The following is a 14,733-nucleotide window of genomic DNA, read 5'->3' as shown; positions in this document are numbered from 1 at the left end:
ACTTTAACTCATTTTTTCTCAAAAATTACTTTGAAGACTCTGCCGATTTCAAAGGAATGTCGCTCAGTCATTTTTCATCCGATCCCAACAAATCAGACATCATTTTTGAAGGTCTTGTAATGGAGAATATGAAAATAAAACTCATTTTGTGACTCATTTTGCCAGCACTGGTCACATTTGTTCCTGTTTTACGAATAAACTTGATTCATTTTGTTCAGTTTCTCCTAAAACATGACTTGATTTCTTCATTTTGCATTTGTAGTATCTTGATATGAGGAAGTTAAGATATCTGTATCAGAAAACCTTTTCATTTTTGTAGTGCATGCAAGATTTAATGCCATGACAATGAATTGAATACTTTCTGCTCTGATTTAAGACCTTTTTTAAGACCTGCAGAAGCCCTGTAATGAGAAACTATGCTTCAAATCACAGGTCAAGAGCTGTAGGTCCCACCACAACTTTAAAATCATAAAGACTTCTCCTTTTGTTTTATTTCCTTCAAAAGACCTCAGGTGCATTAGCAATTCATAACTAAATGATTGACTGATTAGGAGACTAACGGAGTCTGAATAACGCAGAAGCTCTTGACTCACATTATAGGGGGCGACTGGAAGTCATCCTGGCTCATTCTCTCAGACTGACGCAGACGCAGGACCTCAGAGTAGCTGAGACTGCACAGTTTGACCCGTAGCTGCTCCAGAGACGGAGGTTTCATGGCCAGAGATCTAGTTACCTGTTCTCGCAACACCGTCATCACCTAAAACACACATAGTGTTCACTGACACAAACACACACACATGAAAGTGTCTTTCCTCTAGCAGACACGCTCACTAACACACACCTTGTTGAAATCCTCTGCAGTGGCCCTCATTTCTTTCCATGTCTTATTGAGCAGCTGTATGCAGATGCAGAAGAACTCTTCCCAAGCACGCTCGTGGGTAAAAAACATGGGATGGAAGTCATTACACCCTTCATTTGCTGCAGAGACAAGACAAGCCAAGCCTCTCTTAATGTGTACGTCACAGAAACACACACATTATAGAAACCTTCGTCACAGTAAAACCTAAAAATGTAACAAAACTGTATATTGGATGACATCAATAAGAATACATTTTTAACAGTACAGGTCAGATCCACGGTTCAACTCACTCATCAAGGATCAAAACGATCGCAGAATACTTACGCAGTTCTCCAACCTGTAGAATATCACACAGCATGCGCGTCAGCTCAATGGCAGAGCGACCAAATGGACACTCATGTTTATCTTCTCGACTGCTGTTTTCTAGAACAATCTGAAAAACAAAGTATGTACACTGTATGTACAGGCAATTTTATGATAATATTTTTACACTGAATGTTGTAACAAAGGTAATAAAGAGTTGGTTATTATTATTATTATTATTAAGTCTCTTTCCGGCTCAGACTGCATAGTTAAAGCTTATGGGTCTGTCACGTGATGAATGAACAACTCTAAAAAACAGAAGAATCATGTGATGAATTAATCAATTCTCTTTCCGTCTCAGACTGCATTGACTGAAACAGGTGAACTACTAGACTAAATCCTGTACAGAACCTATAGAATACTGCACATGCGCAACTGAACGAATCACTCCCCGAAACGACTTGTTCTTTCCAAGTGTGACGATCGCGACCCAGTGAGACACAGGGAGAGAGAGATCCAGTTGCAGGTATGTTTATTAGGGTAATCCAATTCGTAGTCCAAACAAGCCAGGTCAAAACCAGAAAACAATCCAAAAGAAAACAAACAGGGAAGGAACAGGAAGGGAACAGGAACTCGGAATGTGAGGAATCTCGGAAGACAAGAAAACAGGATAACGAAAGGAAACGTAAGGAAAGGACTCCATACAGACAACAGGAAAGGACTAGTAAACATAGGGAGGCTAATAATTACTGTGATGAAGGGACAAGGCTAGTGGGAATATTAGTGCCTACGGTGAGGTGCCTAAGGGGAAGTGAGCCCACTAGTGGACACCCAGGGAAACACAGACAAGACAGCGTGACACCGAGTCACATTAAAGATTCATTCAAAATTAACGAATCGTTTAAGAACGACCCATCACTACTAAAAACAGAGAATAAGACTTGGACTACGTACATAAACCTTGCTAGCGGTATACAAACAAACATGGAACAATTAATTTATTAATCTGTGTTAATGTTAGTTAATACAAAGAGAATTGTTCAGTGTTTGTTCAGGTTTGTTTTTGCTGCTGGTATGTGACCTAGCAGTGTCTGACTAGGTGAGAGATGAGGGCTGATGACGTCATTGTTTCAGAAAATATATGGTTTTGCTGTCCACAGGAAAACACAAAAGGTAGAATTTTCAGATTTATCCACTCTGGGACCCGGTTTTAAAAAATATCGGTTTCACACTCACAAAAGGCCTGATTTGTGTGGATGAAACCTATATGATAAAAACAAATGAATGTGTATACAGCTAAATGCACCTAAGAGTGGAAACATATAACAAGACATTGTTATAGTAATTGTTCTGGGATTGTGTGATTTTGTTCATTCACACTTCCAGAGTTTTCCCGTGTTCTCTGCTTTCATTCACACATCCTGAACTGTCCCATGAAGTCAAAGTGAACACGTGACATCTAACATACTCACGGAGAAGCCCTGTTGATTAAGTTTTGTTTTATACTATTGTAAATAACTGCAGTGCCTTCACCTCCCCTAGTCAAACAGTCATATGATTGTCAACAATTAACTCTATCACAATGACACACATTCTACCGGCATCATCAACATTACAGATCTGGCTTTGATTCACTCAGATGACTGTCTGATAATGATAATACAATATAATGATATAATATAATCATTCTCTTAGAATGATACAATATTATAATGTTTTATTATTACTCTAGTATTGTTATTATAGATGACCATGTTTTTACCTGATTTATTTTACTCAACAATTACAAAGAGGGCACAATGTTTGAGAAAATACTTAGAAAACAAAAGATGACAGTTATGAATGTGTGTTCTTACTCTTATATACGTGTCCTGATGCACTTTGGCAAGGTAAAGCATGTTGTCTAGTGCCAGCATTCCTGGTGGTGTCTGAGTGAAATCAATAGCAGGATTCACAGGATTCTGTGAACAAAACACAATACACACATCAGCACATCCCTATGACCAATCATCATTAAACCATCACATTACATCAGCACATCACCATCACTAAACCATCATCACATCACACACATCTTCACATCATCACCACCACATCACTATCACTGTTCATCATTAAACCATAAAATCACACTCATCACATGACTATCATTGATCATCATCGAACCATCATCACATTACACACATCACAATCACTGATCATCATTAAAGGGGGGGTGAAATGCTATTTCTGTCATGATTCTGCCCTCGTGTCCTTGATTTTTCCTAGTCTTGAGGCAGGATCATGGCAGACCCGTGTTTTGTGTACAAGCACATGGCCTTGTCTTTGGGCCATGTGCTTGTGTTGTCTCGTTCCCTTGCCCCGCCCCCCTTGTTATCCTAGTCTTGTCGTGATTGTCCTATCTGTGTCACCTGTCGTGTCTTAATTGTTCCCCCTATTTAGATCTCCTAGTGTGCTCTGTCTTGCGTCGGTTCATTGTGATTGTTCCACTGAGATTGTGCCACATTTGTGATTGTGCTGTACCTCTGAAGTCCTTGTATTACCGTGAGTGTTTGGTTGTAGTTAGTGTTAAGAGTTTGTTTGTCATGTCAATCCTGTCTTGTTAAGTTGTTTAGTTTCCGCCCTAGCTGTTGTTTTCCCCCTCGTGGGTGTTGTTTTCCCCTTTTTGTATTAAATAAATCCTGTGTGTTGTGATCCCTGTCTGCACTTGAGTTCCTCCCTTACCAAACCCTGACAGAATGAACCGACCACAAAGGAACTCAGCAGGCAGGAGGGCCTCCGAGCTGCAGCGACAGGCGGAGTTCCGGAGGCAGTGCTGGATGTCATCCCCCCCACCGACAGGAAGGGGGGTCACCCTCCCATACTCGCCCGAGGGGGAGTGGATCCTCCAAAATTATGCCCGGCTGTGGGAGAGCCTCTCCCAGGAGGAGCCACAGAGGTCCCCTCCACCTACCCAGCTGCCAACGATTCCAGAGGGTCGTGTCCTGGCCGTGGCAACCCTGGGGATCAGGCAAGTCCCTCCCAGAATCCTGAGGCACCTCCCACTACCTTCAGTCTCCCCAACAAGCGAGGGAGACGGTTTTCGTGGGAGTCAGCCTCGGAATCGTCGGCGTCAGAGTCCGCCCTGCCTGAGACCGAACTTCCCCAACCCGTCTCTGTCCCAGCTGTGACCTCTGCACCGCGGCCTAGGAGGAAGAGGAGGAAGAAGGGGTCTCCCGGTCCTGCGACTCGGTCTCCTCCTGCAGCGGTCAGCGTGCCCGAGCCAGCAGCGGTGAGCGCTGGCGTGCCCGAGCCAGCAGCGGTGAGCGCTGGCGTGCCCGAGCCAGCAGCGGTGACCCTTGAACCCAAACCGGCAAATAAGAGAACTGTTTTCAAGTCTGCAGTCGTGAAGGCGGAGGAGAGAGCCGCGGCCGACTCTGCAGCAGAAACTCTACTACAGTCTGTCTCATCTCGTAAGGAGATGCCGGTTATCATAGCTGCTAAAGCCTTGTCTGATCATTTGTCTCGTCTTGTCCAGATCCTAGAAGTCCCCGCCAGTCCTGTCTTGTCCCCAGACCCTGTCCCCAGAAATCCAGAGTGTCCAGCCGTTGTCTCCCCGTGTCCTGTTATCCCCCCATGTCCAGTAGATGTGGTCTCCCCGTGCCCAGTAGATGTTGTCTCCCCGCGTCCCATAAGTGTTGCCCCGCGTCCTGTGTCTGCTCCTGTCATGTCCTCTGTCCTGTCATGTCCTCTGTCCCGAGACCCCTCACCACCCAGACCTGCCCGGACCCCTCGTTGTCAGCCTTCGTCCCGTCCTCCTAAGACTCTTGCCCCACCCACCCACCCACCCTGGTCTGTCCCCCATGAACTTTGTGGTCCCGCCTCCTCCCCTTCCCTGTTTGTTTTTTTTTTTATTTGTCACCCTAACCCTGCCATTGTGTATTCAACCCTGACAATTGCATGCATACTGAGTTTTTTACACTGTTAAAGAGTTGGATTCCCATGCTAAACATGGACAAAGTTTCAAAAATTAAGTTGTACGTTTGAAGGAGTATTTTTGTTCCAAAAAAAACCTCTTCCGGTTTGTCACAAGTTTCGGAAAGCTTTTTTCGAGTATGGATCCTTATATGGGTCCTAAGCTCTCCGGCAGAAGAGCGCGCGCTCCAGTATAGCAGAGCACTGAGAGGCTGAGCACAGCCTGATCAGAGCGAGAGCGTCACGAAAAGTCACAAAAGAAGTGTGTTTTTGGTTGCCAGGGCAAGACAACCCTGCACAGATTACCAAAAGAGAAACAGCATTAAGGGACCAGTGGATGGAGTTTATTTTTACAGAGCATCAATGGAGTTGTGCAAGTGTTTTTGTTTGTTCCCTGCATTTCGGATTGCACATCGTTTATTTCTTAAGGATAATGCAGTCCCAACGGAAAAGGGTCACGATCGTGTGTTGGAAACGCATGCGGTGAGTAAAACTGCTTCAAATATCTCTGTGTTGTTAACTTAGCTCTCGGCGCGTAAGCACATAAAGTAAACAACATGCGATGTTGTCATCAAACTGCACTTTCCACATGTACAGCTTAAAAAAAAAAAAAAAAAAAAAAAGACGACATAAAGTGGAACTTAGTCATTTTCCAAAACCGCTAAGCAAATATATACAGTTTCAGTACATACCACATAGCATACCGCCTTTGCTGATGCTGCTCTTGTTACATTTCAGCCTCTGGATCTGTGTCACAGTTTCCACATGCGCTCAACTCAAAAGCCTACTGGCGCTCATGATTCTTTAGCTCCGCCCACACGTCACGCCTCTAGGCGCTCGTGTTTTCCCGGGAAAAATCGGTACAGACTATCTTTCTCTTATAAATATAATAAAAATAAAGTCTTTTTGGAGTTATGAAGGATGCAGTACTACTCCATGGGTACTCAAGATTAACAGGATATTGAGTGAAAACGAGCATTTCACCCCCCCTTTAAACCAACACATCACACATCAGCACATAGGGCTTGTATAAGTTTTGTCATGCCCCGACATTTTTGCTTTTTTCAGTTTCTTATAAATATCTAAATGGTTAAAGTCTAATCTCACAGAAATCAGCACAAACTGGGCTATACTAATACGTGAGCAGCATGTATTTACATGATTGTGTTTTTGAGAAAACAACGTTTATGCGTGGTTAGTGAAAAACTAAAAATGTTAAATCACTTGAATAAGGCCATAAAACAGATACAGAACAACGTTTCCCAGGACTTTTGAGAACTGGAGCTTGTAGCCTAGAATTTTTCTTCCTAATTTATGTGAAAATCATATGCGAGTAGGCATCAACTATCATATATATCATTGTGATTTACACCTGAGAAGACAAAGGCCCACATAATGAGCTGCATAATGAGCCTTTCAGTCAGCTGTGTCAATGAGAGGGAAGAGTTACAAGAAAGAATGTGAGGAAAAAATACATGTGTATAATTTTATGTTTGTTGTAGGAGCCATTTTTGAGTTTAGGTTAATCTAATTTGTTGTGCTATTAGAGCATGGGTATGTTTTGTTAGGTAGGGTCCTTTATTTGGTAGTGACTTTTAGTTTGATAGTCAACTAGGATTGGCATAGAGGTACACCAGGAAGAGGAAGTGAAAATACCAAGGTGGAAATTGGATAAAGCTGACTGGCAGACATTTAAAGAAGTTAGTGAGAGTAAGTGTGTGGAAATACTGAGTAGAGATATAACAGATGTGGAGGAAATGAATAGTGTAGTAGTGCAACCATTATACAAGCAGCAGAAGAAACAATTCCAAAAAGTACAGGAAATAAACAGGGAAAAAGTGTGCCGTGGTGGGAGCTGTAGAATAGCAGTTAAAAAAAGAAATAAAGTATTTAGGCAGCTTAAAGCTCATCACACACTGGAAACTTTAATTAGCTACAAAAAGGCACAAGCAGTAGTTAGGAAAATGATAAGGTCAGTCAAACGTGTGTATTGGAGACAGTATTGCAATAAAATTGGAAGTGAAACTCAGTTGTCAGACATATGGAGAACAATCAGAAGAATGAGTGGATTAGGTAGAAAGGTCGTAAGGTCGAAAGGTATGTAGCAATAATAAGAATGCAGTTAGTAATGCAGAAAAAGCAGAGCTTTTGGTAGAAACTTTTGTGAAAATCCACAGTTCTGGAAATTTGTCCGCAATAGATAACCAGTATAGGAAGCAGATATTGTTGGAAAATCCTGGAATGAAAGACAGTAGATTTGCACCAGGAGGAGATATGGACCTGCCTACTATGTTTGAATTAAAAAGGGCTATCCTAAATGCACGACAAACAACACCAGGGAAAGATGCTAAAAGTTATAGCATGCTAGGGCATATGAGAGATGGATCACTGGAGGTAGTATTAAGGCTGATCAATATGATATGGAATGAAGGTAGAATCCCACTTGAATGGAAACAGGCAGTGATAGTCCCAATACTCAAACCTGGTAAGAATGCTTTAGACCTGTCAAGTTACAGACCTATAGCGTTAACATCACAATTAGGGAAAGTCATGGAAAGGATGGTAACAGATAGGTTAAGTTACTATATGGAAAGTAAGGGTCTCGTTTCAACATATCAGTCTGGATTTCGTAAGGGTAGGGGAACAATGGATTCTGTTTTGTGCTTAGAAGCAGAAGGAAAGCACAAACTAATAAGGAAAGTGTAATTGCTGTGGTTTTTGACGTTGAAAAAACATATAATATGCTGTGGAAGGATGGACTTCTTATAAAACTTGTCAAATTAGGAATAAAAGGTAAGTTATTTGGTTGGGTATTAGATTTCCTGGACAGAAGAACAATACAAGTTAAGGTTGGTACAGAGTATTCAAGTATGCATATAGTGGAAAATGATAATGGTCAATTCCAAAAACTAAAGTTATATGCTTCTCTAAGCGCCACAAAGTAGTGCCACTGAAATTGTATGGACAGGATTTGGAACAGGTTAAGGTGGTGAGGTTTCTAGGAGTTCTCTTTGATGATAGGTTGACTTGGTGTCAGCATATTGATAAGGTCAAAAATAAATGTAAGAAGATCAACAACGTGTTGAGATGTCTATCAGGGCGAGACTGGGGAGCAAGTAGAGCTTCGCTAATAAACATATATCAGGCTCTCATGAGAACTGCCTCTGACTATGGTTCCTTAGCGTATATGTCGGCATCGGAATCTAACCTTAAAAAGCTTGATATGGAGCAGGCACAGGCACTTCGGATTTGTACTAGGGCATTTAAAACATCACCAGTTACCGCTTTACAGGTGGAGGCAGGAGAGATGCCGCTACGTATTAGGAGGGTCAAGATGATGTTGGCATATTGGGCTAATTTACAAGGACATAGTATGGTGCACCCCACAAAAACTGTCTTGCAAGAATGCGCAGAGCATAATAAAAACAATTTTTACAGTTTCGAATGGGTGGGGGATGCTAAGGCTCAAAATGCAGGTCTCAATCAGTTGCAAATAGGACCCACTGTGGCAATATCAAATATACCACCCTGGAAATTTATAAAACCATCTGTAAATGTAAGCTTACAACAAATACTAAAAAGAAAATTCAAAAATAATGCCACAGTGGATAATAGTTCAAAACTATGTAGAGCAGTATCAGGAGGATTTATTCATTTTCACGGATGAATCAAAGCAGCCGGAAACAGGCCATACTGGTGCAGCATTTTATATTCCTCGGTATGAAGTAGTAGTCAAAAAGAGGACTACAGACTACCTGTCAGTTTACACTGTGGAGTTGATAGCAATTTTACTGGCATTAGAGTGGGTGGGAAAAAAAATCATCAGAGTCAAGGTGTTATTATAGCCTCAGACAGTTTATCAGCATTATTAAGCATTCAATCTGGGAGAGCGTCATGTAGGCAAGACCTGATTTATCGAATACTTCACTTGCTTCTCACACTTCATAATAAGGGAGCTGTTGTCTCCTTCCTTTGGGTTCCTGCTCATGTGGGGGTGGAAGGAAACGAAGTTGTGGATATGCTAGCAAAAAATTATATAAAGCATGAAATAGTAGATGTACAAGTACCAATAATCAGAGCAGAGGTCAAAACCATCATAAAGCAACATTCTCTAAATATATGGCAAGAATATTGGGACACAGCGGATACAGGACGTCATCTACACAGCATACAAAATCAAGTAGTCACAAGAATGAGGAAGGGCAGAAACCCTAGGGAGGAGATGTTAGTCTCACGTCTTAGAATTGGTCACACTGGTTTAAATACAACATTGCACAAAATAGGAAAACATCACACTAGATTATGCACTGAGTGTAATGTGCAAGAGACAGTGAAGCATATATTGTTAGACTGAAAAAATATGAAGAAGATCGGGCAGAATTAAAGGCACAGATGGATGAACAAAGCATGACACTTGAGCATTTATTAGGGAAAGCATCTGGGAGTATACACAATTTATTAATTTTGTTTTTGAAAAACACTGGGTTAAGTGAAAGAATTTAATAGGAAGGAATTTTCGTTTGTAAAGGTCTTATATAAGTTTTTACTTCTTTTATTTACTAATTAAATTTTTCTTCACCTCTTTTTTATGTCATTCTAATACCCACACTCCAATCTAGTAGGTGGCAGTAATGCACCTTTGAGATTAGTTGCCAACCGCCATTAAACCCGAAAGAAGAAGAAGAAGAAGTTTGATAGTTGGTGAGAACGTTTGAAGATAAAGATAGCCGCCTCTCACCTTTCTAAAACAAAAGGAATATAGGAAGCTGTTGGAACGTATTAAGCATACAGTTCTTTACATCGCTATTGAATCGCTAAAGAATCTATACTGAATTAATTGAATCACTATTGAACACTATTTGGACATTATTTTTGATATTAAGTTGTGCCTTTTTTACAAACCATTTATTTCAACCACTTACCAATCGTTTGTTGGACTACTGGAGTCCATGCTTTGTCTGCTACTACCAACCTACTTACCTGCCTGCTGCCTGCCTTGCTCTGCTTACCTGCCCTGTTTATCTATCGGCTGGAATCCCGTCTCATCCACCTCAAAAAAGGTACAATTTAAGTTTTTCTGTGTTGGATAGCTTGTCAAAGAAGCTAAGCAATACGTCCCAGCTAAGAGTGGTCTGCCAATACATATACAATAAATTTTTTGATACTTTGGAGTTGACAAGATCAGAGTTTTGGATCTTTTGAGAATTTACCTTTTCAAGTTCACTATTGGAGTGCATTATCGTTTGTTACTGGATTTGCCACTGGAGCTTAAATGAAGCCAGATGAGAATCAACTGAGTTGAAGCCATGTGCTGTGTTTAATTTTTTGAAAAGAAAAGATTTTTTGTTGTTGTTGTTGTTGTTGTTGTTGTTCTCAAAAAAAAAAAAAAAAAAAAAGCTAAATATGGCTGCTGACAAACTTAAAGAGCTTTGCGCAACACGCAGAGGAAAACTTGGCGTGTGTACACGTAGAATGAATGAGTTAAAGGAATTATTAAAAGGTGGAGATATTGAAGCCGTTGACACAGGCATTGAACAACTCCATGTGGCACTGGACGAATTTAAAGATGTGCATCAATCTGTGCAAGTGCTGTATGAAGAAGAGGAAAAGAAAAGTGACAATGATGATTGGTACCAACCAAAGATGCAAACCTCTGAAACATTTTTGAATGAGGTAGAAAGGTGGAAGAGTGCTCAAAGCTGATTCCCAAATTGTGGTGTCTCCTCTTGACAGTATATCCATTGTGGCAGCACGTGCAAGTAAAGAAGAACCTTCACGTTCTGGTGCCAGTGTTGCCTCAAAATCTTCGTCAGTGTCTTCCGCACGTTTAAAAGCTGAAGATTAAAAGGCAGCTCTATTGCAACGTACTGAAGGACTGAAGAAAAAACATGCCTTGGAAATGGAAGAAATTAAAGTGCAAAATGCAATGGAAAGAGTTGAACATGAAACTGAGTTGGCTGCAGCTAATGCAAAGGTGCGAGTGTTACAGAGCATTGATGCTGAATCTATGAACTCTAAAATCATATCGACAGAAGTTTCAGAGTTGCCAGGAAATGACATGAATGCGTATCTGGAGAGCAATTACGACAGAACCAAGAAACATGTTCATCCAGAACCCTCACCAGTGGAATACGCAAGAATTTCTACTGTTCCCAAAACACCATTGCAAAAGGTTTTAACACAGGATGCAAGGCCACAAAGGCTTGTTCAGACCTTACAAATGAATCCAACCAGTCAAGCAGCTGCAGGTACTTCCTTTCCACATGCACCTTTAAGCTCAGATACCAGTAACCTAGGAGCTGTTGCTGATCTTATTGCACAGCAACAGAAAATGACATTACTTCCAACTAGGCATCTACCCATGTTTAGCGGTGAACCTCTGAACTTCAGACAATTTATCCAGGCATTTGAACACTGTATTGAGAAAAACACCAGCAATAGCCAAGACAGACTATATTACCTTGAGCAATACACCTCTGGCCAACCTAAGGAACTGGTCAGAAGTTGCCTTCATATGGATGCAGATAGAGGATATGCAGAGGCAAAACGGCTATTGGAACTTCATTTTGGAGATGAATTTAAAATTACTAATGCTTTTATGGATAAAGCCTTAAATTGGAATAATATCCCATCAGACAATGGAGAAGCTCTGTACAGTTATGCTCTTTTCCTCCGTGGATGCTGCAATGTAATGCGTACCTTAAGGTACATGGATGAGCTGAACCTTCCATTAAACCTGAGGCTTTTAATCTACAAGGTGCCTTACAACGTGAAAGAGAAATGGAGATCACATGCCTTTGACATCAGGGAACGAACAGGAGCAAGAGCCACGTTTTCTGATCTTGTCCTCTTCCTGGAAAGGCAGGTCAGGATTCTACAAGACCCAGTCTTTGGTAACCTCCAAGACGGCTCCTCAAACAGAAGGTCACCAAAAACAGCCGCTAACAGTAGCAAGCCAATGAGTTCCATGCAGAAGAGCAGAGGGAGCAGTTTCGCAACAACAGTATCAGTTGCACCAAAGAACAACCCAGAGAGCACGTGCCCAAAAACAGTTCATCAAAACTCTGTCCTGCCTGTAATGGTGAGCATGAGATTGTGTCATGTCAAGAGCTGATGAAGAAGTCTCACAACGCACGAGTTGAGCTGCTAAAGACTAAAGGTGTTTGCTTTGTCTTGCTAAAGGACACATGAGTTTAACTTGTAATTTTGAACAAATTGAACAGGTTTGTCTATTTTTGCATCCAACTATCTTGCATATACCTCAAAACGTATTGAAAGAGCAGAGTAATGCAGGTCCTTCAGACAAGAAGGCAGTGAGCAGCGGGTTGGTTTAGCTGTAAACAGAGGCACTTGATTGTAGTGATAAACACTGTACAATTGCAATAATACCAGTTCAAGTCAAAATGAGTAATTCAAATCGTGTAGTTCAAACATACGCTTTCCTTGACCCAGGGAGTTCCGCAACCTTTTGCACAGAACAACTTAGGAGGAACTTGAATGCTAATGGGAAACATCAACAAATACTTCTGCGCACTATGGGGCAAAAGAAACTTGTTAACAGCCTGGTAGTCAAGGACCTGGAAGTGTGTAGCTTGGAAGGAAAGGAATTTATAAAATTACCCTAAGTTTACACTCAGCAAGAAATTCCAGTCAACAGAGAACATATCCCCAGACAAGAAGATATTCGAAAATGGCCTTATCTTCAAGATGTTTATATTCCCAACATTAATGCTGGGATTGACCTTCTGATTGGGATTAATGCACCCAAATTGATGGAACCTTGGAGAATTATCAATAGCCAGGGTAATGGACCCTTTGCTGTTAAAACACTGCTAGGTTGGTTGGTGAATGGACTTCTCCACAATGAGGATGCATGCATCAACAAGCAAGGTCAGAAATAGGTTCATGCACATCGGATTTCTGTTGATAACCTGAGTGAACTTTTGATTCAGCAATACAACCATGATTACCCAGAAAAGAGTTATGAGGAGAAGAAACAAATGTCGGTAGAGGACCACAAATTCATGCAGATAATGGATAGCTCTGTTGAAATTTTGGATGGACATTATCAATTGCCTTTGCCATTCAAGAAGGATAATCCTATGATGCCAAACAACCGTCACATGGCAGAGCAATGAGCGATGTCTTTAAAAAGAAAGTTGCAAAGGAATAGTGACTTTCATAATGAGTATAGGGCATTTATGGAAATGGTACTATCATGTGGACATGCTGAACTTGTACCCCAAGACCAGTTGATGCAGGAAAATGGAAAAGTGTGGTACATTCCGCACCATGGTGTGTTTCACCCAAAGAAGGGGAGCTTGCGTGTGGTATTTGACTGCTCTGAGATCTAAACAGACATATCATGACCACAAGAAAAGGAAAACATGAAAAGGACAGGTCCATATGTTCTATCAATCAGTGAACTAGAGGATGCTGAGGTCGCAATCTTACAGTTTTGCCAAAGGCAGGGATTCCCACAAGAAATAGCCTGTTTGCAGAAAGGCATGCAAAATGTAAATAGAAACAGCTCCATCTACAGGTTAGATCCTCTGATGGCCAATGGCATCTTAAGGGTTGGTGGGCGTCTGAGTAATATGGCAATGCCCACTGAGCAGAAACACCCTTGCTGTTCTCCCTAAGGACCATTACGTTTCCAAACTCTTACTTCAGCACATCCATCAAGAAGTTGGACACGGTGGAAGAAATTTCATGCTTTCCAAACTCAGACAAAGATATTGGATTCCTTGCGCCAACACTCTGGCCAGAAAGGTAGTTTATGAATGCACCAAGTGCAGAAGAGTCAAGTTGAGTGCAGGTGAACAAAAAATGGCAGACTTGCCAGTTGACAGGTTGACCCCTGACCTTCCGCCCTTCACGCATGCAGGGGTTGATTATTTTGGGCCATTAGAAGTAAAACGAGGCCGCAGCATTGTAAAACGATATGGCGTGATTTTCACGTCTTACCAGCCGTGCTATACACTTGGAGGTTGCACATTCTCTTGATACTGACTCTTACATTCATGCCTTCAGACATTTCATTGCCAGAAGAGGACCAGTGTCTGAGTTGCGGTCAGATAATGGAACAAACTTGGTTGCCACTGAAAAGGAACTAAAAGAGTCTTTAAAATCTTGGAACATGCAACAAATTGAAAAAAGTCTGCTCCAAAAGGGAGTGAAATGGACGTTTAATCCTCCCCATGGTGCCCATTATGGAGGGATATGGGAGAGGTTGATTCGCATGATCAAAACGACGTTACGGTCAGTCACCAGTCAGCAGTATCTGGATGATGAAGGCCTTCAGACAGTAATGTGTGAGGTTGAGGCCATTCTCAATAGCCGTCCACTCACAACTGTTTCTGATAACCCAAATGACTTGGAGTCGTAAACGGCTAATCATATACTGCAGCTTAAGGTGCAGCCTGTTCTACCTCCAGGTTTGTTCGTGAAAGAAGATCTTTACACCAGACGTCGTTGGAGAGAGATCCAGTACATTGCCGACTTATTTTGGAAACGCTGGGTCCGAGAGTATCTCCCTCTTCTGCAAACACGGCAAAAATGGTCTCGTGTCAGACGCAACTTCTGTCCAGGAGACGTCGTGCTAGTAGCCGATAGCA

The 14,733-nt window shown here is 41.6% G+C and overlaps 1 protein-coding gene across 6 annotated transcripts in view; it reads right to left on the bottom strand.

The window, feature by feature from the left end:
* LOC128022690 (engulfment and cell motility protein 2) overlaps positions 1-14,733 on the bottom strand; it is an 84,654-nt gene that overhangs the window by 42,993 nt on the left and 26,928 nt on the right. For all 6 annotated transcript variants that reach the window (XM_052610486.1, XM_052610481.1, XM_052610480.1 and 3 more), the window contains exons 13-16: positions 3,019-3,123; positions 1,184-1,292; positions 842-978; positions 594-757 (exon numbers count right to left, since the gene is read on the bottom strand). In XM_052610486.1, the coding sequence (XP_052466446.1) occupies positions 594-757; positions 842-978; positions 1,184-1,292; positions 3,019-3,123 (515 nt within the window). The remainder of the gene's footprint in view (positions 1-593; positions 758-841; positions 979-1,183; positions 1,293-3,018; positions 3,124-14,733) is intronic.

This window comes from Carassius gibelio, chromosome A11 (assembly GCF_023724105.1).
Source record: "Carassius gibelio isolate Cgi1373 ecotype wild population from Czech Republic chromosome A11, carGib1.2-hapl.c, whole genome shotgun sequence".
Taxonomy (NCBI): domain Eukaryota; kingdom Metazoa; phylum Chordata; class Actinopteri; order Cypriniformes; family Cyprinidae; genus Carassius; species Carassius gibelio.
Note: the sequence above shows the minus strand (reverse complement) of the source record. Positions and strands in the feature narration are given on the sequence as shown.